This window comes from Thunnus thynnus, chromosome 11 (assembly GCF_963924715.1).
Source record: "Thunnus thynnus chromosome 11, fThuThy2.1, whole genome shotgun sequence".
NCBI lineage: Eukaryota > Metazoa > Chordata > Actinopteri > Scombriformes > Scombridae > Thunnus > Thunnus thynnus.
In genome coordinates this window covers 12,950,855-12,977,235 of record NC_089527.1, presented here as the reverse complement: position 1 = coordinate 12,977,235, position 26,381 = coordinate 12,950,855, and the positions used below count along the sequence as shown (strand labels likewise).

The following is a 26,381-nucleotide window of genomic DNA, read 5'->3' as shown; positions in this document are numbered from 1 at the left end:
AATCACCAAAAACACAGTGAAATATGTGCTGTTTTTTATAATTCTCTCTGAATCTAATATAATTTGGAAAAAGTATCACACCAAGTCATCTTGATGCTAACTGTTGTGATGGGATTGTCATGCCGACAGTGTTTTGCACAGATCCAACCAACGATTGTGAAATAATGAGGTGTTTCAGGGTTTCATTGAGATGAGCAGAACAAGCACTGACAGCATGCTCAGTCACTGCCGCGTCTGATCTCTCTGGATTTAGAAAGTCTGGTAATATTAAGTGTCGCGAGGCGTCAAGAGCTCTTTGTTAAGGTGTGTTTACCTCCTCCTGCATTCCTGACAGTGTAAACACACTGTAAGTGCACTGAATTCATTATAATATGAATATTAGCAAATATTCCATTAAACATAAATGTAGAACAGGATTGAAAGTTAAATCCTTGTTAGTGGTTGCTAGACGTTACTGTGTTCATTATACCTCATAATATAAATTAAGTATTACACTGTGATAAAGTGCTGAACAGACACAGCTTACTAGCTTCTTCTAGAGCTTTCAGCTGCATCTCACAGTCTTCATCAGCAGATGGACTAATACTGGGTAGATGTTACATACAGAGCAAACTCCATCCGCTGTGAGACAGGTTGAAAAAGCTAGGCTTGGCACATGTGAAAGTCTGTCACTGACTGAGTGATGAAGTTACGCCATTGGTCCGCCGATGGCAGCTGAAGGCCGCCGAAGTATCCCAGAATGCATTTCACACCAACCGACAGCAAGCAGCAATGGTGGAGATTTATCAAATTAATTTTCACTGCAGGACCGTTAATATGTTACTTTATTAAGTTTTAATATTTTTTCAGGTGAGAATAGTGACACGATGATCTACTGAAGGAGACTGTCCTGTGACATTATCTTACAACACAGTATCATAAATATATACCATTTTCTAAATCCAACTTTTCACCTTAATATCAAATATAAACTGATGCTCTTATGAAGATATATTTGATTTTTGTGTATGTTTATGGCTGTCTGTTAGTGATCTCAGACTGGAGGTCATAGTAAATGGTCCTTTATAGTGAGCATCACATCACTGCTTATAAGTGAGTTTTTCATATTGAAGGTTCCCTGTTGTACCTGATGTAGTCCTCTGACTTGTCGTATTTCCTGGAGAGATAGCGAGCGGAGCCTTTGCTGGGGATTTTGACCATGGAGAGCTCTTTACCGTAGCGGGTGAGATTACAGGGTGTCTCGCATGGACAGGTATCCCCACTGTTCTTCTGTAGCTGTGCTGCAACACAATAGAAACATTGGTTTAATGGATATTTACTGGGTCAGTGTCAGTGCTGATCTGTTTTCAATCACTCTTCTAGATAAACACATGAGACACTACACAGAATCAAGAGGGAAAGACTATCAATATCTAGTCTTAAAGCAGGATTAAGTGACTGTTAGGCTACTAGGGCGCAGGTTAACAAGCTGCAAACACAACACAGACATATTATCACTTTTACTTTTTTAAAACATATTAGCAAACAGTTGCTCATTTACACATACAGAGGAAGCAACATTAGCATTCATGTGGAGTTGTGTTTCTGTCTATCTGTTAAATGTAAATCCAATATTCACTCTCCTTTTAACTTTGTTTTGGTCTCCACAAACTCTCTGTCTCTTGAGCTGATAAATGGCCCACTATATTCACCAGCTAGCTGCTACCTTTGTCTGTGTGGTGTTGGGTGCTGGGCAGGGGTTGTACAGTGGGTTTATCAACACTTTTTCACTGAAAACAGTAGCCTGCTGCATCTAGAAACTATGCTGATAAGGGCATTGGCAGTAAACCGAACAGTCAAGTTGTGGACTATAAAATCAAGACAATGAGCTGAAAGATGCTAAAATCTTCCCAAGAACTGAGGGGAACTGCGGAGTTGAGAGATGATTCTCTGTTGGTTTGTCACTATGAGTGACCCCTTTCACATTGCACATAATCATTCGATCCATTGTTAATATAAAAATATTGATTGGTGCAGCTTTAAGGGTGTCTGCTGATAGACACAACCAAGGAAATGACTTAATTCTGCTTTATTGGCTGGTGTTGTTGAGATTGAGCGTAATACCAGCGGAGACACTTAAAATTTGGTTCCAGTCAACAGTTCAACCACAGATCTAAATCTATGCATAATGTATGTTAGACCTTAGGTCACTATAGCAACCATATTTATGGCACATGTTACATGACCAATTAACTCTCATGACAATGACAATTTTAGAACAGTCACCCTATTTCTTTTAGTATGCGGCCACGGTGTAAGTACATGAAAAAGTGAGTAAAAGTGTTCTGATGTAGTAAAAAAACAAACTGAAATGTGTATTTTTTGAGAGAAGGAGTAGATAATAGTTTGTGCCGGTACTCAGCGTTATTCAATTATATGACTTTCATGCCCAGAAAATTACTAGAAGTTAGTATTTCTCCCAAATGTGTTGGTTATTTTGATGTAATGAATTCATTACAGCCTTTAAATCAACAATAAACAGTTTGCAGAATAACTGAATGGATAGAATGTGCAACAAAATGCCAGGTCTTACAGGTTTATAGACTTCTCTGGCAGTCATCTCTGCCATATTAGAAATAGACCATATTAACAGACCGATATTGTTCGAATAACAAGTATGTGTTAGTCTAACTATATCATTCAATAGAGCTGTAGCAATGGTGTTTACAGTAATTAAGTTACGGTATTAGCTCAGAGAATAATTGATGTACAGTAAGTGCTACTCAGGGTTCTGCACAACCTACCTGGACCTGCACTCAATTAACATGCAGACAGGAATTGCTTGCACATTATATATATATAAAGCCTTTATTTAAACAGGGAGGGCCACTGAGAGCAAGCTCTCTTTTATAAGGATGCCCTGATTATAGTACATATAAAAACAATAAAAGCACACCAAAGTTACAGCATACATCAACAGATTCTACAACAAACAGACATCAACATAAGGGCCATCATTTCAAAGAAAACAAACATTCACACTGCTCTATGTCAGTCAAAAGAGATTCAATTGATTATAAGGGATTAGCTTGTCTACTTTTACAAGCTTCTGCAGATTGTTCCACTTGTGTGGAGCATAGTATTTAAAAGCTAGTTTCCCAATATCAGTACTAACTTGGTGATTTTTGAGGACCAAATAGTCTTGGGACCTAGTGCAGTGTTACAATGATCTATAGTTAAAAAGACATGTGAGATACCCAGGAAATTTTCCAGTAAGTGCTTTGTAAATAAATAGAATGCAGTGTCGTTCTCCCTGCCAACGACTGCCACCCAACTTTCTGACATAGTATACAATGATGCGTTCTAAAGCCCAGTTATGAATCTAAAGGTGGAATGATAGATTGCATTGGGAGGTTTAAGAGTAGAGGCAGGAGTGCATATAAATTATAAAATTGCCATAGTCCATAATGGATAAAAAGGTTGACAGAACAATTTGCTTCCTGCAGTTCTGGGTGATACATGCTTTATTTCTATAAAAGAGTGCCAGTTTTGCTTTTAAGAACTTAGTCACTTCATTAATATGTTTTTTGAAGCACAGCTTGTCATCACGCCAGAAACCAAGATATTTATAAGAGTAAGAGGATACTCTTTCAATCGCTGTCCCATTAAGGGTAGTAATATTCACTTCAGTGGAACTGTTGCAGCATGCATTTTGTTTTATCAGAGTATAAAAGTAATTTAAGATCAATTAAAATTCGCTGTACAGTGCAGAAATCAAAATGCCTGGACAACGGAGGGTGCTGGTGTGTAGAGAATAGAGTCATCGAATTGTTCTGTTTCTAACATTTTCACTCAATTCATTTATAAAAATTGTGAATAAAAGTGGTCCTAGAATAGAACCTTGTGGCACACCTTTGTGAACACTCACAAAGCTAGACTGATAGTCATCAGTCACAACCACTGAGATAATTTGCAAACCAACTGCATGACTTTTCATCAAATCCAGTAGATTCCAGGTGTTTCAAAAGAATTTGATGATCGACAGTATGGAAAGCCTTAGATAAATCAATAAAAAGGGCAACACAATCCTCGCTGTTATTTAATGCACTAGCAACATCATTCAAGACTTTCAATGCTGCCATCACAGTAATATGCCCAGGTCTAAATCCTGATTGATACGATTTTAAAATGGAGTGTTGAAATAAAAATGTTCTCACCTGATTGTTTACAAGTATCTCTAACACTTCAGCTAGACATGATAGTTTAGAGATTGGATGATAATTATTTAGCTCATTGGACTGCCCCCCTTTAGGCTGCCCTCCAAAGGTCAGGGATGCTTGTCAGATTAAAAATTTAAGCATTCAACTAGTAATGGAGCTGCTGCTAATAATTAAAGCCTTGGCTCTAACTGATCAGCCCCAGTGGACTTGTTTGGGTCAACAGAACAAAGAGCATTAAACACTTCATGATTCATAAAAGGCTTCAATGAAAAGGTCTGAGTGCCTAATGTGTTTGCCCAGCAAGGTGCACTATGATCAGAGATGGTGGGAGGAAATCTAGCATTTTTAAATAAATAACCTGATGAAATAAAATGTTAATTGAATGCATCACCTATTTTCTTTCGAACTGAGGTAGTGGTAGCAAACACATATTGCACATTAGCAAACACATTCACAATCCTAACTCTGAAAACAATAGTGTGTACACAGCAGAGTAAATAGCTTTTCACAATCTCTCTTTTCAAATTCTAAATGCATTCAGTCCAGACAAAAATGGGGAGAGGGAGCACTGGAAGCAGTAATTATAATTTGATGATTTATGTATCTTATAACTCTAACAATTAGGTTATTTGTATGCAGGAGCACTATGGCGTATATTCTTTGTCTGATGTGGGAACAAAACACCTTTACAATATAAAAATATAGATTATATTTTAATTTATTACCTTTCATGGAGAGTGAATTTATTCACACTATTTGATTCAGGAATATGACCCACATGAATATCACCCATTCTTGTAAGATATATCTAAGATTTCATTCAGCCATATTTTAAATAGAGTTTGAATTGATCGAAGAGAGACATAATTAAATTTCTGGCTTATTTGGCTGAGAAATTATAATTACACCATAAAAAATGTCTTTTTTACTGCAACCATAATGCCTTTGAAACCAAGGCGCCTTTTTGTTCAGTCACAATGTCTGCTGGAGGAGAGGAGAGTGAAGTTGGAGTCAAGGCCAAGGGTGGGAGGAGGCAGATATGCAGGAATGGAGCGTCGGTTTAATATTAATAGTTCAACAATAGAGGTAGAACAGTCATCAAGCTTTAAAGTGACTAAATCACAACGAGAAAAAGTCATTTCAAAGTATTAAGTCTACCTCTAGGTATTTGTATTACAAAAAAAAAAATCCTTATCATATTTACTGATTGTGTTTCCATTTCCCTTTGGGGTAATCAATTGTAATGAGAAAAGAAATGAAGGAAGATTGTTTCTTACCGAGTGCTTTGTCAACACAGTTGATTTTACTGGGAGGGCAGATATCTGCAGTTCCTGGAGAGGAGAACAGAAAATGAGTCTGATCAATCAGAAATGATCAGTGACCCGTGTCTGCTGCAATGAGGAACCGTGGCTGTGAACAACACAACACATAGCTTATCATTCATCTCCAAATGAAAGCAGGCACGCAGAGGATGACTTCCATCCATGGAGCGTGGGCCATCGTGGATGTCTGGCCTTGATTGCACTGAGAAATGGAGCATGCTGGCTCCACCCGTGAGGCATATTTAGAAAGTCTTTAAAAACCAATCAATGATTCACTTTCTCGCAGACAAAACATCTTGCCCAGTCCATTAATGACAGGTATTCATCAGCAGCACAATTAATTGGCAGAGGTGTGTTTGTCTGTCTGTGAAATGACCATGGGGTTAATGTTTTGTGGAAGTCTCCTTCCCATTCACAAAGAAATGTTAATCAACACACAGTGAAATAATGTCTGATAAACTTAGTAGTCTTTACACACTTTCCACTTCTGTATGACGTTATTTTTATTATTATTATTTTTATTTTTTTTTTTTTTCCTCAAAGAGTAGAAATAACCTGCATTGATTTGACACCAAATAAATCAACTTTAATCTATCAATCAAAAAAAAAAGACTTAAAATCATCTTGTTTTTTTTATTTTTAGAAATTGTGAGTGTGGAAGCAAAATCTGTACAGTGACTTTATCTGCTGTCCACTAGAGCTGGGTATCGCTACTTGATACCTTTAAGATGTCGACTGAAATAACCCAGTACCAAGTAGTATCGAAACTTCATCAGTCAAACAATACCTGCATTCCATCCTTTTTGTACCCAGAGCTAGAAAAAATGACTATTTGTATGGTTTTGCTCGCAGCCAATCACTGCAAGCATTCTTAGATTTAATGCAACCTTAGATTGGCCCACTACTGCAGCAGGTACAACCCATAAAGTCTGTGGTGGTGAAGTCGAGTGCGGTTTATTTGACAGAGTTGGCAGTTCAGTATCCTTAGAGGTAACAAAAATAAATATTTCAATAATTTGAACACTTTCAAAATGTATTTGTGTAAAAATCATTTAGATGGGGAGGAGCGGTGGCATTTTACACAACTGAATGCTTCCATTCACATGAGGGGCATCGAATGAAGTAGAAACAAAAGGTATCGAATGATGTACTCTATTGGTACCACTTTAAGGGTACTGGTATTGGTACTGGTGTCATATTTTTTTAAATGATACCCAGCCCTACTGTCCACACATCAAGAACAAGAACAACTTAATAGCTTTTTTGGGTAGTCATCCAAATATAGAAATAGACTGGAATAATAAAATATTAATCTTGAGCCAACCAAATCTAGGAAAACACAATTTTGCTTCTATGCCTCACAGTACAAGAGATATAAGTGAAAGCACAAGATGCCTTATAAATGGCCACATGGTTGTGCAGTTCACTTCAAAATCTAATCACTTGTTCCCACGGCCTGAAGTTTCACCAAAATGTATAAAAAATCTTGTTACAGTGTTATCCTTCTGACAAACACACATAGATATATACATATGTCACTAAAAACCTATCCTCCTTGGTGGTGGTGAGAACAACAACATGAAAACAGCATCAACAACAATATGATTCAGAAGCTGAAAAGGACAAAAAAACATAAACACACAAAAGAGACTCATAAAACTGGTACAAAAGAATGGAAAAATTAGAAGCGACAGACTGTAAACAAATGTGGGATTATGTAAACACATGCTGATGACAATTTCCTGGCAAGCAGACTATGAACAGTTGCTGGATTATGTCAGTGAGCAGGAGGACTCTAAACACTTGTGTCGTTGTCTCAAAAGCAAACAATTACAATGATTTTGATAATATTGCTATAATGATTTTGATGATAATTATAACTATGAGAAATGCATCGCTGCAGCTTTAGAGGACTGCTGGTGGAAAAAAATAGATACTATAAATTGCGTAAGGCACAGTGCTCCTCCGTTTCAATGACACAGTACTGTGTGGGCACATCGAGGGTGCAAAAAAGATTTTCAATTCACAGGTTGGCCTCATGCTCCCTTGGCGAGCTTTTGAACCAATTGGTCTCTGGAACCCTATGAAGGAATTTCATCGCACTTAACATGCAACAATAAATTGTGTTCACCACTGATAAGTGCAGCGGACTAATGTGAGCTACCCGCTACCTGACAGAAGCACTCTTCTAAATCCAGACTGGGCAAATGGCCTGGAAAAGCTTCCACATTTATTATATCTGATATAATAAATACAGTATCTGATGTAATACATCATCACGGAAAGCAAAGTGGTTCTGCTGCTCTCTCTAAACACCTCTGCTCTGTGAACAGTCCTTACTATCTATTAATTCAAAAGTTTCCCCTCCTAAGAGTCTTTTTTCTTACTTGTCTCATTCATTTGAAAAAAATTCTCCAGACAGCTGATTGGTGAGACAGTGGCCTTTGTTATAGATTTAGATGGGATATAATGGGCATAACATGTTAGGTCACTAACTGATCTTGTCTTGTGCAAAACACTGAACCTACCTGATAACACTTTGTCTGTGCAACGCAACTGTCAAAACACTGTAATCAACAAATACTGTAATCTTGGGTAGGCCTGAGTCTGTGCGGATGACAAAAAGTAAGTAAACAGCCATCTTAACTAGTTTTCCCAAAATCGTGAACTCATAGGTTACCGTGACACGACCTCGATCTTGTAGTGAGGTAGGCACATTCACCCTGCAGAGCACACAAACTGATTAGAAGTGTGTCTGCTTCACAGCCTGTCAAGATCAAATGATTTGTTGCGATTTCTCTCTCCAGATCAGACCACAGCTTTGGTCCGGCCATTACAGCCTGCAAATGGAGGCTTGAAATGTGTGACTGATATGTAAATGTGTAACCTGACAACCTTGCCATTTATTTTTCATAGCATGGTGCATGGTGAGGGGATTTCCTTTGCCGAAATGCCATTATGCATCCGCTAAGTTACATCAGAATGCGGTGAAATTAATATTAAAACTTGTTTTACTCATATGAAATGTCTCATTCTGTGTTGTTTATTCACATCTGTGCCGAATAATACTGCAAATGTCACATGCACTATGTGGAAGCTAAAATGATTCATGGATAAATTTATAAACTTCCTGTCTTAACTTTAAATGCTACGAACCAAAACAGGCCGACTTGTCAGACGCATCAAACAATTAGCTTGCATTCAGTGACTTGCCTCTCGACTTTATGCACTCTGGCCATGATGACGCACACGCTGAGTGAGTCTAGACATCTTTTGTGTTTGTCAGACTCACCTTTGCATTGTTATCCCCAAGCTGAGGAGGGATACTACTTGAGTGGGGTCCTAACAGAATGACTACCAGACACACAAAACATCCTGTTTTATCATCTGAGTTCTGTATTTAACGTTGTGTAAAATCACCGCAAATTGCAGTTGTGTTAACTGCAGTGTGAGGTATGAATAACCAATTTCAGCTCATGCCATAAAACAGTATGACTTGAATGAATGTGTAAATGACTTAAGAGCTTCAGAATTTATTTAAAGTGATTTAAGCATCAGTGGCTTTAACTTTAACCCACAGATAATTCACATGAGTGTTAGCTTGTTGTAGTTTTTGACAAAGAGTCAAGAGCTAAATAGTGTAAGTAAAAACAGTAGCTACATGTTTCTGTGCTTTATTTACTTAACGTTAATTGGCAGTGCTGGCTAGCCAGCTAACATTACCCCTGAGTTTAAAGCCTTTTCCCATTTCCCACATTTTCTTGTAAATGCAATATAGCGTTAATACGTGTCATTAGTACTAGATAGTTACTGATAAGGGGACGTTTGATTATAAACATAAAAGCTTAAGCAGATAATTACTGGTAGCAATTTGGTTTGGTGTGAACATTAACATATGCATTGTAAAACTGTGCCTCCTCCAAAAAATTGACTTCAAGATGCCCCTGAATTTACCTTAGATATATTTCTATACACCAGTGGAAACTTAACATCAGAACAACTAAAACCAGTGATAATCATAAAAATTGAGGAGCGCCACAGGAGCAAAACAAAACAATTTCCAAACAGCTGAGATGGATCAGCAAAAGGATCCAAAACTCATTGAGACTTTAACCTAAAGTGTCTCTAGACAGCGAGCTGCCAGCACTGCTGAAGAGCATCATACTCCAGATGTCAAGCATCAAGGTCAGGCATGTGGCAGCCAAATTATATCTGTGCTGGAATTGTTCAAGTGGGCCAAAAACGTTGACTTGTTTTGCACAAACGGTCATAATAATATCGTGTGAATACTCTGCCGGGGGTTTTTTTTACAGGAAACTAAACAGTTCTCTGTTTGAATAGTCTAGGATTTGTGTGCATCTCTTTCCAAGTCCTAACCACTAATTCACTGAATTCTAGTTTTCAGTTATTTGTCCTCAGTCCCTGCTGTTACAATAAACATTAACATTAAAGGCAATTTAGTATTGCACTACCATGAAGTTGGAAAACTTTTAGTCAAGTTCCAAAAATGCAGAATCCTATTATTTCCATAATGCAACTCAATAGTGTCTCTCATTAGACCCTGGCGTCCGCTAAATGTCCACTTCCTTTAAAGGTAGAGTCAACAATTCTAATCCAAAACACTTTTTGTCAAATTCAGCGAATACCTCCTCACAGTCTGTTAGCTGTCTGCTCTGTGTGTGTGCAGAAAAAATATATTTTGTCCATACACAGCACTGGCTTTGTAAATGGGCATGTAAACACAGTGACTCAGAGCGAGCCACACAACACTACTCCATCCAATATCCAATCAGCAGGGGGCGTTTGTGCACAGAACAGAAGGAAGTCATCAGAGCAGCTGTCTGTATGAGGACATGACAGTCTCCCATCTCCAGCAACCTGCTGAATGGTGGGGGAGGGCTGGCGAACTGGAGAGAGAGAGGCTGTGGCCAATTCACGTAGAAAATGTTTTCTTACGGAACAGACATGCTTCCATTTTATCAAATGTATCAATCCACACTGAATCCGAGACAGTCTCATGGAGATCCCCTGCATTTTTTTATATTCAGAGTCTATTTCTGTCGCATTTAATCGGAGCAGACAGCTGTTTACATCACACAAATATCCTGTTGTGTATGTGCTTTGAACTTTATAACCGTATCAATGAATCAAAATATGAATGAATGAATAGAAACACTGGCGATTTCTTCCTGTGGAACTGACATGCAAACTATTTTGGTTCAGTAATTTCCCGCTGTCAGTCAGCCTGGTGAAGGCAGTTTGTCCGGCCGCTGCTGACAGACGGCTGCTTCTGTGGACGAGGCGCTGAACGCGGGTCGAGTGAGGAGTGGGGAGGCCGCAGAGAGGCGGAGAGTGTGGACGGACTGTTGAGCTCACATGAGACGAATTTTTTTTTTTCCGCTCGTGATTATGTGTGAGAGGAACTGAAGTGACTCTACAGCTGACGCATTGCTCTGGATTCCGCCATATTTCTCTTTTGGTCGTTGGTTGCCTTGGCAATGTGTGTCCATGAATTTGGGGGGCGGAGCTTCTGAAGGAGCCCAAGGGAGGGGTGTATTTTTTTTAGGTGTTTAGTTCAAATATCAACAATCTTTCTCCATAATGACTGACTCTACCTTTACACCCTCCAGTTTGATTCTTCATGACGAGTCAATTTAAGTCACATCAATTTTTATTTATATGGCCCAATATCATCAATACAAATATGTCTCAGAGGGCTTTACAAGCTGTACAGCACACCACATCTTCTATCCTTAGACCCTTGATTTGAATAAAAACTTCCTCTCAAAAAACTAAACTGTATTTATAAAATTGTTGAAGTGCCCCTTTAATGTGAGAGCATGAATTAATCATTTGTTTCAATCTTTAATGGCAAATCTAACATCTGGTTAAGAGCTGATAATTAGCATTTTGGCTAACACTGGCACATTTACAGTGATATTGATTTAATGTGCAATATCCCTGTAAAAAATAAATAGATTAATAAAAAAAATGTGAATATGAGTAATTCATGTGCACAAATTCATTTTCCATGACACCTGTGTAAATACAACATAGGGAGTGATCTCACCAGGCATGTGCACCATCCTGCAGTTGCACACTCGCAGGACTTCGTTGGTCTCGCAGAGCAAACGACAGGCGCTGATGCTGTATGTGTCATATCCTGGGAACTTCTCTTTGCTGGTGGATCGGCAGTTCCCCCAGGGCTGGGGCAGGTAGGTCAGCTAAGCACACAGAGATTTATTAGACCCCAGTCTGAGCCAGCAGAGGTGAACTGTTGCAGGGGGAATAGTAATCTGATGGTGGGAGGGGAGGGGTTGGGGGGGGCAGGTGGGGGGCTGAGATGAGGAAGACCTACCCTCTGCTCCTGACATGAAACAAAGGTCTGAAAGCCCGGAGAGACACCGAAGCCCAGCTGGTGAATGTAGGGAGGTTCGTCCTGACTGTGTATCTGAACTCGGATGCCAGCCTCCAGGGAGGTCTCATCTTCAAAATGAAACAGAGCACGAGCATGGAGTGTTGCAAAGGGAGAGTACAAGGGGATTTCAGCTGTCTCATCTGACAGCTTGGACTTGGTTTGATGCTAACAGCAAACCATATTTTGTCATGTTTGAAAAATAAGCCAGTAGGGATTAACATTATGTGACAACTACAATGCAAGCACAAATCTCAGGTTGTGTATTTTGTTCAGGAACTTCCTTTTTATAAATCACATTTTCAGGTAGTAGGAATGCAATCAAAAGAATGAATTATGTACAGTGTGTGACCCAGAGAAATGGAGGCAGGGAATTTTTCATATAAACCCCAGCAGAGGTACCTCATGCTGTAGCATATAGGATTACACTGGACAAATAGTTTTGAGGCTTACTTGTCTCTCTCCAGATGGGCAGATACTCATCCTGCTGGATATCCAACATGATCTCCAGCCCATTTCCCATTCCGCCCTGCTTGGTTTTCCTGGATGTGGTCTTGTTGCCATTAAAAGTGTAGCATTTCCCATATCTGGTGTAAACCTAGAAGAGAATAGATTCCTATCATGAACATCACCATAAACATGACAAAGTCCACATACTGGCTGTGACAAGCTCATACTAGCGGTGCATTGAAATGAAGGCAGAGATATGGAGAAAAAAGTAAATAAACAAGCTGAGTCTCTGCCTTGGTAAGTCACTGAATATTACCCGCAAACCTCTGAATGCAGTCTGCTGTCTTAGACCCCTGTGGACTCTGATAAGCTGTATGTGAATTAATTCCCAACACCCACCAGACAAAACCTGCACACTGCTGCTCAATAGTGCTACCATCCCACAGAAATATCAAATGGCATAAGAGATTCTTTAATCTTCCTTCAAAAGAAAACAAAAGACAACTGGAGAGAGGCCGCTTGAAATGAGCTATCACGTCAGCACCTATCAGAGGAGCTGTCTCTGTGGGGGACACATCATCTCTTTGTTTATGCCTCTCATCTAAACTGCTGCACTGCAGAAAATACCCATCTTACAAGTCATTTATCTACTATCTTGTCTGAGTTTTAAAGGGACTATTATACTATTATTACTATTACTACTACAACTACTATACATAAGGGTTCTTAAGCCACACCACCAAAATCCAAAACAGAGGACACAATACTAATTTCAAACTATTCATTTGACCGTTCCCTAGTCCCCTCCCAAATAACAGCATTTGTTAGATTATTATTTAGCAACTGTAATTAGGAACAGTGAGTCTGTCAAGCTTTGGATTTCTCTACGTTGAAGCAGTGTGCATGGGACTCTAGCAAGAGTGATACTCTGCATTTAAAGAGTGTGGAAGGGAATGTATTTTTTATTTTTTTTAGCCTTTCAAAAACTAAAAACCCATGAGTAAAAGCTTTAGGAATGGACTAAACTGTATGTTTATCTGCTTAAATGAAAGCTGCAATCATTAGCACGTCTGGCTCAGTACCTACAGTAGTAACCATTATGTTACTTCCAAGGCCAAATTATTAACTTGCCACATTAGTTAGTAGGGTTACGATAACAGTTTTTTAGGCTAACATTAGTAACTTTGTCCTGCTCTTAATTGGATTTAGTGAAGTATATAATCCAGCAACACCAGCCAACTTGACCTGAGTTAGCGTTACATTTGCCAAACACATTGGTTAGCCCTCATCCTAAAAGCCTTGTAAAAGCCTCATAACATGGTTATATTGGAATTAAAAGACAGTCTGATCTTACTTTTTTCCATATCATACATACACTACAAGGACTAATTAGCTCACTGCAGTACAAAAACAATGTCTTTATTTACATCTGGTGAGGATGTGGCACACATAGCATATTTTTATATATTATAAATATTCAAATTATATGAATATTACATATGAGCTCATATATAAAGACACTTGTACAATATTTTTGTTTTAAAACAAGTGAGCTGGGAACATTAAAAAGCCAGAGACAGCATTTCATTGGTTGGTTGGTTTTGGTTTCAAACATTACCAAGAAATTCAAGTAAATCTGCCACTGTCGTCATTGTGAAGCACATAAATGCTGCGCATGAATGGAAATCTTGACAGGATTAGCAACGGTAACTGAGGGGTGCAGGGCATAGTGAATGGTAAATTATATGTGGGAGGATACCTGCGATAATGTCCTCAAAAGAATTTCTAGTTTTACCTGGTTTTAAGGAAAATCTGCTTTGGAGAGTGAAATGCACATGCTGATCCCTTGAACAACTACCCTCCTTGAGAGTAGCGCTTTTTCGGCTAAATGAAACACTTTTATAACCACAGTGCAAAAAAAAAACAAGTAACATATTGGATTCGTTTTGGCCAAACATTAAATAAAACACAGAGATGAATGTATTAAGCCGAGGAAATCACATGGCAGCAGAGGTCAACCGACAAGGCGCTGGAGAAATGACAGTGAAATAACAATCGAGTTGAATAGACGGCAGACATATCATTAAAGACACTGTGACGGTCCCAGCATTCAGACGTCTATGTTCTGACTTTGATATCAGCTTGATCCACCTAATGAGTGCTGTGATGTCTAAATAAGGGATGCTGGTGGAACAACACAAGCTCTCATTTACAGACCACAGAGTGCATTCACATCTGAGATGGCTGAACAACAAATCAAAGCCACGGTTGTGGGGTTCAGTTAAGTAATTCTCTGAAACAGTAGACAATTTAGCAATATCCACAACAGTGATTAGAGCAAGAAATGAGTAGCCTACCGTTTACAATACTGTGATGTTTAGAAGGACAGCCTTTATTTTATCCGTAATAGGCCTCCAGGCTTTTGATCTGTGTGTATGTGTGTGCAAGCATGTTCACTATTGTACCGTATGCGTTTGTTTTTGAATACATTACAAATGGCAACCTTCAAAGTGAGTCTTAGTGGAGGATTCTGAGAAATGGCTGACATAATGACAGATCTCCGCTCAGGCTCTGGTGTGGTACAAAGGGACCCTCATGGTGAAAATTTACTCAGGGAGTTTTAATAGCCACTTAGCTTTTTTTTCTTTTTTTTTTTTTTTTGGGTAAATAACAGTATCTTTCCATTCAGTGTGATAGGAAAATGGGAGGTGGCAAAGTGGGGGCGGGGGTGCCAGGAAAGGGAGTTTAAGTATTCAAGTGTGACTTTTGACTGACATGTGCTATTAGGTTGAAATGGTTTAATCTCTATTTGGCTGGTGCGGAGCAGTTGAGGAGGTAAGCTGCACTTATCATTGATCCTCCCCCCCGTTCATTGACACACTTAAGCCTCGGCAGGCAGACTTTATCTGATGGAGCAGGCAACAGAGGCAAAGGAGGATTTCACTTTAGAAATGCTCAAAACACCCCGACCAAGCACCTGGGTTCCGCTCTAAAACTTTGGGCTCTGGAGGACGTCGGAGTGTTCACAAATGATGTCCCCGGAGAGTACAGCGAAGTTTTCCCATCATCTCACCCAGGAAATGCTTGCTGGCAGAGCTTCCACTGGTTTATTTCTCAGCTTTTGTAGCCCCTTATTCCGCTCTCCATCTGCAGTGTGATTGATGGAGCATTTTTCTCTTGTTACACCTTGCACCAAATTTAGCAAAGGTAACAGGACTAACTTGGGCAATTTCCAAGTGGGGATTTGGCACCGCTGTTGACAAGCTGAAACAGAGCAGCAGCATGGCAGTTACAAACCAAATGAAAAGAAGTATTGTGTTCCTGTGAGTAACTCAAGTTGTATACAAGAGCTAATTATTGTGACACTTACTGTAGCAGCGTTCACTTTGTTGTCATTTGGAAGCCTTGAGCAATATCCCATTCAACAGACTTGTAGATGATAATGGAAAATAGATCAAAACATGCTTCAAGTATGCAATATTCTGTGGTCGAAGGTCTGCACACAGACACTTTTACACTCTGCCATAAACTTCTTATTACACTTTGAATTTACTTAATATTATATGTTTGCACTATTTTTGCTTCATATAATTATTCTACTGCTAAAGGCTGGATCGCCAGCTGGGCAAAGTGGGCAACTTCTGTGAGGTCCCCAGGTTCACTGTGTAGCAATTAGCTTGATTCAGTTTAATTTAGTAATACTGCATGCCCGAAGACATTCATCATATCAGTTGATATTATGTTTACATGGTGCACATTCCTAAAAATACATTTGTTTAATCAAATTACCACAAACTAACTGGAAGGACATTACAGTATAATATGAGTGCTGGTCAGTTTCTGGAGCTCTGGGCAAAATATAATGAAGCTGCCATGTGTGCCAAGAGAAACCTCCCTTTTTTTCCCATGAAAGGTTTTTTTGTGTGGAGTTTTTCCTTGTCCGAATTGAAGGTTTATGGCTAGAGGGTGTTGTACAGTATGTTCACCCTGTAAAGGCCTGTAGGATAAATATGTGATTCTGGCTACATAAATAAATTTCACATAGAGATAGTGAAAGTAAAATAATAAGTATAAATGCATTAACGGATACTGTAGGTTTACAATTTTTGAAGTCTGTCTTAAAACAGCAGTCAAATGCCCATATAAACACTGAAAGAGGTTTTCCTCACTGTAATAGTCCCTCCTGTTCACACTGGCTATTAAAATATCCTCTTCAAATGTATTTTCAGTGTAAGTGATTGGGGCCAAAATCCACAGTGTGTCCACACAGTCATTTTGTGCAAAAATGCATTTAAAGGTTGAACTGAAGCTTATATGAGGCTTCAGCAGTCAGAGATAGTCATATCAAATGGATATCTGCCACATTTACAGTCTTTTTAGCATCAAATTTCCCCCTTGTGTTTCCTCAGACAGTGTTTCCCCGTTGAGCTGCGGTGGAAGTACAGTAACAGAAAGAGGGACTTTGATGCTAAAAAGATTGTAACGTTGAAAGATATTGCCTTGATTTGACTCATGAAGCTTGACTGAAGCTTCATATTAGCTTTAAATACATTTTTAAGCATGTTTTTGCACAGAAGGAGGACTGTGGATTTTGGCACCCATCACTTATATTATAAATGCATAATGAAGGGATCTTCTAATGGTCAGTATGAACAGCAAGAAAGATTACGGCAAGAAAAAAACAGCTTCAATGTTCATTTGGGCTCCTGATTGTTGTTTTAAGACACACTGGAAAAATTGTGAACCCGTCCTTTAATATGAAGCCCTTGTCTGGCAACAAATTTTGGAAAGATGCCTGACTGTCATTTGCATATACTGTATCTCACCAATTATGACCTTACTATAATTACTTACATGTGAATTCATTATGACACTGGCAAAAGACACATAATGTCTTTTGCCAGTGTTTTTTCTCCCTAAGTGCCTCGTTTCATTCTCCGTCTCTCCACATTAAATGCATTAAGAGACCAACCCCTTACCATGTAATTCATAATCCCTAGTGGGGTAAACCCTGACAAAACCTCTTCATGACTGTGATCTGGCAGTCGTACGGCACTTTTCCTTTTAAATAACCTGCAGGAATCACTTCAGTGCTTCTTCAGAGGACATCCATTTCCAGGCAGGCTGCATGTCATCGGGTAGCTCTCCAAGTATAAGGCAGGAGGAGGATTTGAATTCATTTATGGAGGTTGGTAGAATATGCCAGAACGCTGATTGGCAGTTAAAAACTATTAAGGCTGGCTCATGCAGATTTAAGGTTGAGACAGAACGTTCCTTGATTTAATGGCTTCATTACAACCTCTCAGTAGTATGAATCGAATCACAATGTGACATGAACTGCATATTTACACGATACTTCTGAATGTTTTCTAAGGACCAACGGTGTGTGCAAAAGTAATATGAATTAATGTACTACAGTGCAAAAATCACCCTCTTATCCAGTGATTTAGTCTTATATCAACTACAAGAAGACAATCCAGAATTGTTTTCTTGACTCTAGTGCAGTTATTTATTATTACTTATTACTTATTACTCATTCTAGTCATGTTTCAAGATATTCCTTTCTGTAATATTTCTATTAAATGAGGGAAATGTTTTTTTGTTGTTTTAAGAAAAATGTAATATGTGACAAAATGACTAAATGGTTATTACACATAAACAGCGTAGGCTATGACCAAAATGTAATTTCAACACAATCCAGGAACATGATGGAACAGTATGATATGGTTCACATTTTCCTTCCTTCATACATGTGCTGATGTTTTCTAACTGTCACAAAGCAAACTGCAGTATGGAGCCTAATGCTTTTAATTTGGATCTGCACTGTTTGGCACATAATTAATTAAATCCCGTTACATTGGAATTTGTATTTCAATGTTCAAACAAACAAACAAATAAAGAGACATGGCAATGCATAAATCTTTCATAATGCATCTGAGACAGTACAGATGCACCTGCACTGGAGCAAAAGAGGACATAACAATGAAAAGAAAGTAAAACAGCTGACTTGAAAAGTACTCAAGGAAACACCTCACTTCTGTCAAAACGGCTGTTGCAAACAGGCACTACAAGATAGACACAAAAAGAATGTGATGTCTTCATCTGTAAGGTTCCTTCTGAACAAAGAAGAAGAAAGACTGAGTGTAAAGTGTCTTCAAAAAAAAATAAAAAAATCAAGCCTTTAAGTGCAGGGCACAAAGTCAGGTACCACATTTATGCTGCATCCCATCTCTTCCCTTCACCCTTTCACATGATCCTCTCATTGGTGTCACGACACAAAACTTCGCTCTCTGAACTGATGGTTTCCCTCTCCCACTCTCACTACAGAAATTCTTCATCACCACACTTTGCACTTTTCACCACATGCTTGCAAATAGATAAACAAAAAAAAAAACATAATAAAGCACCACTGAACTGGATGTGATCTCACTTAAAAGGTAGAAGAAAAAAAGATGGTCAAAGATAGTCATGGTGTCCTATGATGTTACCTCACTCTTCACGCATATTCCAACCACTGATGCAGTGGCAATTTAAAGGAATGGGCTTCTACAAGACAACAGACCCAACCTCAGTCCAGACCAAATATGTGACCTGCTTGACCTCTGTCTGAATGCCACCTATTTCAAATACAATGAGGTTTTTTTTTACAGACAAAGCAGCCTTGTGCCATTGGTTCACCAGTATCTCCCACGTTGTGGATGAAATGGAGGAAGTAGAGGGCAGAGCCTTGAGCTCCTTCAAAGCAACAGCATCTAGCTGTGGACGACGCCTGGCTCACAATAAAAAGCCAGGAAGTGCACGCCTTCACAAAACACATCAGTTCCGTTCACACAGGAGAACATCAGAGACAAAAGTTTGGCTTTCTTGGACTGGGCAGTGCACTTGAAGAGTGTACACACAGGTACTTAGGCGAAAGAGAAGGAGCACAAACACCTCAAGGAAACCCTAAAAGATTGTGGGTACCAAAACTGAGCCTTTGTCAGAACAACACAATCCAGTATGAAAACCACAGCGACAGGTGGTGAAGAAAAGAAGAACAATCACAACAATATTGTTATTCCATATGTGGCTGAAGTATGTGAGAAACAAGCACTGTATCCCTATGTTTTTAAAACCCATCAACACACTGACACACACCTTAAAGACCACACACACAAACACAAGCAATTTGCAGTCCAATACAGCGAGGAATGCACAGAGCTATACATCGAGGAGACAAAACAACCGCTTCACAAGCACGTGGCCTAACGCGTGAGCATCAACTTGTCAGGTCAAGTCTATTTACAGTACATATGAAGGACCAGGGACATTCCTTTGAGGACAGCAACAGTACACATATTGGACAGAGAAGCCAGGTGATGTGTGAGGAGGAATGAGGGAGGCCGCCTATGTCAGACTTGAACAACCATCACTCAACAGAGGAGGTGGTCTACGACACCACTTATCAGCCACTTACAATGCACTCCTGACATCCCTTTCCCAGGCAGTTTAACACAAAGAGTCACATGAGTCAAACTCGACTCGCGTGACTCTAATGACTTTACAGAGGTTAAACGACTCCAGTCAGTCAGAACTGAAGAAGCCTTTTGAATGAGGGACAAAATGTCTTCGAGAATCTAATGCAAGTGATTCAGCCCTTCTGGATTTACCGCGATCTGGGTGACTGAGAATCTTCACAGGCATAGTGATGTGTTAACTCAGCATGCATGTCTGAAAAACTGACAAGAAGTGATAAGAATGTATTGCTAAATCTTGTTTCTTCACATGCACCATGTTTAAGCTGCATAAATTATAAATAATCTTCAATCAAATGTCAGGCAGATTTCTTTTATCATGGGTCAGCGCTTAGAGATCTCTACATACTGTACAGTGGGGAGTAAATGCAAATCTGCCAAACATCCCTAACCACCCCAACCCCCCCCCCTACCAGCTTTGGATCACTATTCAACACATTAAAGTTATTGTGTATAAATTTCAACCTTCATTAGACAACTAAGAAGCTGAATCTCAACGGTGGTTTTTAATACAGTCATTCAAGTGAGGTAAATACTTTGTAATTCAGATTAATATGATATTTTCTGATTTAATTTTGCAACTGACCAACCGCGTTAATGATCAAACACTGAGGTACACTTACACTACAAGGTGATGGACTGACTTGACCATTTGAGGTATGCCTGTACATTTTGCTTTGTTCTTTGAGTAAATACTATACATTAAAATGAACCCTGGTATAAACCTGCAGGGCTTGTCTCAGTCATTAGTGTAGGAGTTCTGACTCATCTCTTCCCTGCCTTCGCTGCCCTCTCTCTGGTCTCTTCCGACAGAGGATAGAAAATAAGTGGAGCACCAAAGTCAGAGCAGTGCACTCAGCAAACCTCTTTCTCTTCAAATGTTAGTACTCCCATTTTTTTTCTGTCCTACCCCCCTTCTCCCCCCCCATGCTGCTTTTCTTCCGCATATCCGAGCATACTCAGCTAATGGAGCACAAGAGATGCTCTTGAAAAAGAGGCTGAAAATGGACAGGCTCTCCAGCACAATACAGCAACTCACAAATAGAATAGTCCACAACATTCACAACTCTCAGAGAGATGTGAGAGAGCTTCCTTTGAGTGCAGTCTGCACTAACATCACAGCCATGGGCCCATAAAGGTGCTGTTTTATAAATGTGATTAGAAACTACCATCATAATTGGGATAATTCATTTGGATCACCGCAGAGAGACAGATCCCTAATTAGTCTTTATGTGTAAATGAGATGAATCAATCCCTGCTGCTAAGAGATGTCTGGGTCCAACCCAAATGGTAAGTAATTCTTGACCTCAAATGTTGCAATTGGATGTAATGGAACAATAGTTGTCATTATCCATTTATCTACGTTAAAATGAGTCAACCTGGTTGGTGATGAACACTCATGAAACTTTAAGTCGCCCTTATAATAGCTCAAAAACAGCTCTGACTAAATAAAAGTAGCATGTTCTAGGGGTCCTGTCAAACACTGGGTCATCTGAGTCATTCAGGATCCACCCAGTCAAACCCCAAAAGAGCTTCTGGTTAAGCTATAGTTATTTTCTAGCCTATGGTGGTTTAGGAACAATTTCAGGCTATTTATTCCACTCCAGACCTTGAATCATGGCTTGAGGTCACAGCTCAGAAGAGAGGGGTACAGTACAGTCATGCTGAATGTATGAACTAATGGGACTCTCAAGGTAGCAAAACAGCATATTGGTGCCTTACTTTTCCACTTCACCTCAATTTGCCCACAGTTCTGATCAGTCATTCTGTGCGGAAGACGCTGGTATATCCGAGGAAAGATCTGCTCGGGGCACTGCAGCGGCAAACCATCGTGCCTTAGGCATTTGTCTAACTGTCGACTTTGTTTTTCTGCAGTCATTTAGATATTCAGGTTTAATTAAGGTACCTCTGTCATTAACACAGGATTTCATTTCCTAAGCTCTCAATCTCTCTCACCGCTCTCTGCCTCTCTCAGATTCTGGCACCCGCCCCGCAAAAAACACAAAAACACTCCCACCCAACTTCCACTGAAGAAACGCCGTCACAGTTCCTTGGCCAACCTTTTATTTAGTATTCATCATAACCAAGACACCTGCTTGGTTGTTTTTCTTTTCCAGGGAACTCTGGGGAAATGATATCTGTTGGAATGGAGCCACGTGTTAGGGTTGATGAAACTTCCGGAGAGGCAAAGCAGGATCTACTATCTCTTGACATCAATCATCAATATAAAATATGACGTGCCTTCAAGGATGTGAGAGATACACATCCAAATAAATATTGTTTGCTAGCTCTTGTCATTTTGTGACAAGTAATTCATAACTGAGCACATGTATCAACATATATAAATGCTTGTGATTGGAAGTATCTTATAAAATGTAGCTGGTGCATAAGATAATAATAAATACTTTTTTTTTCTCTTGTTGTTTCCCAGTGTAACATGTCTAATGTCCTGGGACTCCTAATGACATGCAACACTTGCTTTATTCACAAGATGGTGCAATAAGTGCACACACTTACCCACTTACTGGCTCACTTATCCAGACCTCCCCTTTTGGTGAGCGCAACAATGAAACAATATTTGCCTCTCAACCGTGTAACATTTATGAGCATGGGGATTCATGTTTTTCATGCTACATAAATCATCCAAGTAAACAAGTCTGATTAGTGTTTTTGCTCAGGCGAAAGAGCTTGTTTTGAGTCAAAAGCAGATCTCACAGTCCATTAGACTAAGCTGGATCTAAAGCTAGAGCCCAGGGAAGTTTGGCAGACACAGAGGTTTATACTGCGCACCTAAACACACCCGGTATAATTTGGTCTCTAATCACAGTCCTCTCAAATGGCTGAGTTAAAGAAGGTGATAATGCAGAGAGGGAACAAAGGGCCGGCACATTGGACAGGAATTGAAAACCGTAAAGCACTGATCCTGTCCTTGACTGACTCTGATCAAAGGCACAATACAGAGAATTTTTACCGGACAAAAAGACCACGTTTCTGCACAGTGTATCTGCAGGGGACTGATAGAGTTGATGATTAATGTCAGTGAATTAATGATTACAATTTAGGTGGTGACATTTCTGGCATTAAAAACTCACTTTCTGGAGCTTGTTCTATTCTGGAACGAACACACACACACACACACACACACACCAGCAGTATTGTCCTACAAATGAGTGACTGGCATCCCATTTCAGTAATGAAAGATAAACACCCTTGCACTGATATTATGCTGCAGTTAAATCATTCCACTATTTAGCACTGTGACAGATCACTTCGTCACTAGACCTTTCTTTTGGATCTCTGCTCTCATGAGTTAGTTTGCTTCTCTGTGTTTTGGGCTCATCTATCATTGTTTTTGCAACTCCCACTGTTCGCTAAAAGGGGTCGATAAAGATTATAGATGATTTGATGCCCCTTTAATACCAGGTTATTAAGAGTGAGAGCAGAGCACCGTTGCAATCCCTGTCTGCACATCAAAGACAGGCCAGATATCTGGCCTGCTATTAGCCGAGTGGCGGGATGCCACCTGCCCAGATGTTTGGCATGTGGACTCCAGTTCTGCCAAATAGGTATCATGAGACCACAGAACACCTTCCAGGAAGCCTCTGAAGCTCCCAAACATCAAGGACAAACCCACGGTCAAAAAAATTCACAAACATGTTACATATTTTATATGATAATCTATAAATCCTGTTATGCATATTTTACATATATGTTCAATGTCTACTTAGTGGTTTTATAAAACATTTTTCAAAAGCTCGATTTCACACCAGCTAAGAGGGTTATTGCATTTACTCCAGAAGCCTTCTGAAGTTGATGACTTCTGAAGTTGTTGCTTCACTTTTAAATTTTAATTTTCCATGAACATAACAGGCACTTTTGATAGCCTGCATCATGGGTCACAAAGCTCAGCGTGGATTAGAAAGAGTTGATTTTGGGCTCTGAATATCCCAGAGTCATGACAATCCAGGCCTGTTGCCTGGGCTCTGACTGTCAGTTAAAGAAGTTGCTTGTGAAAGGGCCTCAAAATATTGGAAGGCTTCCTGTGGTTACAGCCCTGACTGTCAATGTGCATTTGATCTCCTTGGAGTTTACTCACACTGAAGTTGTTTGTTGTTCTTTACGGGCAAAGCCTCAGAGTGAGTCTGTGCCATTGTACACTCGGCTGAGCTGTGGCAGAGGTCGAGATGATCGTTACAATTATGGGTCCCATTATTGGATCGCTAAGCAATTTTGAAAAGACATGTACGGTCTCCAGAGGATGAGTCATCATCAGGACATTCCCATCAGCCTCAGCTGTACTTTGTGCTTTCTGCTGATTAGCAAATATTAGCATGGCAACAATGCTGAAAACACTAGTGATGTTTTAACTGTACAGACACGACAACAGGTGCTGTACATATTATAAATAATTAATGACTATAAATGTTCAGACAAAACAAATATATTTCTTTCATTTTTCAAGCTCATTTTTCACATCTTTACTCACCCAACACTACATATGATGTTATAAAATCTCACAAGACTTGACACGATGACCTTTCTGCTTAAGCCATCCTCATGCATATAAACAAAGTGATACTGCCACTGCACACTGCTTAAAACTTTCATGCCCCTGACATGATAAACCCTTCTGATATGGGTTGTCAAAGATCATTATTCTTCACCATGACTGCTGAAGACCGAAAACAAATATTGAATCCCAACTTTTATTTCCATCTCTTTAAAATGAATTTCTACAGCCTCACTGAGAGCAGCTGAAGACTCTTAAGTCTTGTTTTTTTTTAATATTGTAGGAGATTTTGTTTTTATTACTATAATTACTTTATTAATATATTTCTATATGACATGTAGCTAGCGTGTCTTTAGTAATGAAGTAAGAACATGAAACCAAAGCCTCTGTAGTGTACAGTACAGTTGTGTAGTGTAAATATTAGTATAAATATTACGTATAAAACTTGAGAATTGTTAAAGGCCTGATATATTCAGTAACTAGCAGCTTCATTTACATAGTGATTCATTTTATTAGGAATTCTATTGTTTTTTATATTTCTAATGTTTTCAGAAATGAGAGAAAACTTTAAAACATTTTTTGGAAAGATAAAAAAGAAAACTGAAAGTCAACAATAATGTATAGAGGTTTTTTTTTCCATGTGTAAGACAGCAGGTCAGTGTGCTAGTTTTGTCAACAGGCATCTGTAATTTGGATGGAGGTATTTACAGTATACAGTGTTTCTACCTTGAAGTGAATATTTTTCCCTCTGTGTCACGGGTGACTATGGCTTCAACATTTATAATTTGAAAATATCAGGAGGCATGCATTTTTTAGCACACATTTGCTCCATGTGAATGAATCCCTGTCAAATCAATTTCAAAGGTGCTAGCCTCGACTTTGACCTTGTCCCGAGCTGCTGGGAGTGTGGCTGACTTCCATTAATACAACTTCGAGCTATTTCATTGCATTTAACAGACACAAAGCCGACCTCAATGCTTCCAGTGACGAGCACCTTTGCAGGAAGAACTGAAATGATATAATGCAAATGCTTTACATATCTATCATATCTTATCATAGGAACTGGTGCATTTCAAATAATAATTTGAATTTCAAGGCTTTGATAAAGGGTCATGAGTGAAGAAATACAATTAATCTACCGTTTACGTTTTGATATTATATCATCAAGTATGCATGATTATTTCTCTTGCTAAAAGGTCCCTTCTACCACACACACACACACACACACACACACACACACACACACACACACACACACACACAATCAGCTCCATTACCTGAAGGTAGGAAGCAGCTGTAGTGTGTTTCCACTTGTATGCTGCCTAAGAGCATGTGTTGTATCAGTCAGATTCCAGTGAGGCACTAAAAAACACACGACTTATTATTACAAACAACAACGCTGTAAACCTAGAAGAAGAATTGTGACTTCTGCAACTCTTCTCAAGATGTATAATTCACTTTGACAGATGTCAGAAACAGAGCATGTTTATTTTAGCCGCGCAGTGACAACAAGCTGCAAAATATTACTCCGGAGACATCAAACATGCCTTAACATCCTGCAGTCTGTGAATTCTGTGCTGTGCATGACTTATCATTAGCAAGCGATGACTGAATTATGATTCCAAATGCATTAGAGACTCTTCAGTGTGACGAAAGAGGGAACACCAACCCCCCGACTACACAAAGCTTTATCTGTGGGTCTTTTCCCCCTCAAAGAGTCTATAGCCATTTTAAACAGGAGCAGCTGACTACAAGTGAATGAAAGTAAGTGCAGCAGACAAGAGCAGGCCTTACTGTTTATGCTCAGGCACCCCTCAGCATAATCACATTGGTTGTCATCATAGCTTGAAAAGTAAGTCAAGACTTCTTTTTTTAAAAGGACTCCAGCAACATTTCACTGACAAAAACAGAATTTTTTCTCCTGAAAGAAACCCAGAAAGAAGGCAGTGCTGCACTGAAATGAAATGAATA

The 26,381-nt window shown here is 39.3% G+C and overlaps 1 protein-coding gene across 1 annotated transcript in view; it reads right to left on the bottom strand.

Annotated features, from left to right (window-relative positions):
- The window catches only part of asic4a (acid-sensing (proton-gated) ion channel family member 4a), a 98,988-nt gene that overhangs the window by 9,225 nt on the left and 63,382 nt on the right, over positions 1–26,381 (bottom strand). The window contains exons 2-6 of the mRNA XM_067603216.1: positions 12,390–12,534; positions 11,880–12,007; positions 11,592–11,745; positions 5,477–5,530; positions 1,127–1,280 (exon numbers count right to left, since the gene is read on the bottom strand). Coding sequence (XP_067459317.1) covers positions 1,127–1,280; positions 5,477–5,530; positions 11,592–11,745; positions 11,880–12,007; positions 12,390–12,534 — 635 coding nt within the window. The remainder of the gene's footprint in view (positions 1–1,126; positions 1,281–5,476; positions 5,531–11,591; positions 11,746–11,879; positions 12,008–12,389; positions 12,535–26,381) is intronic.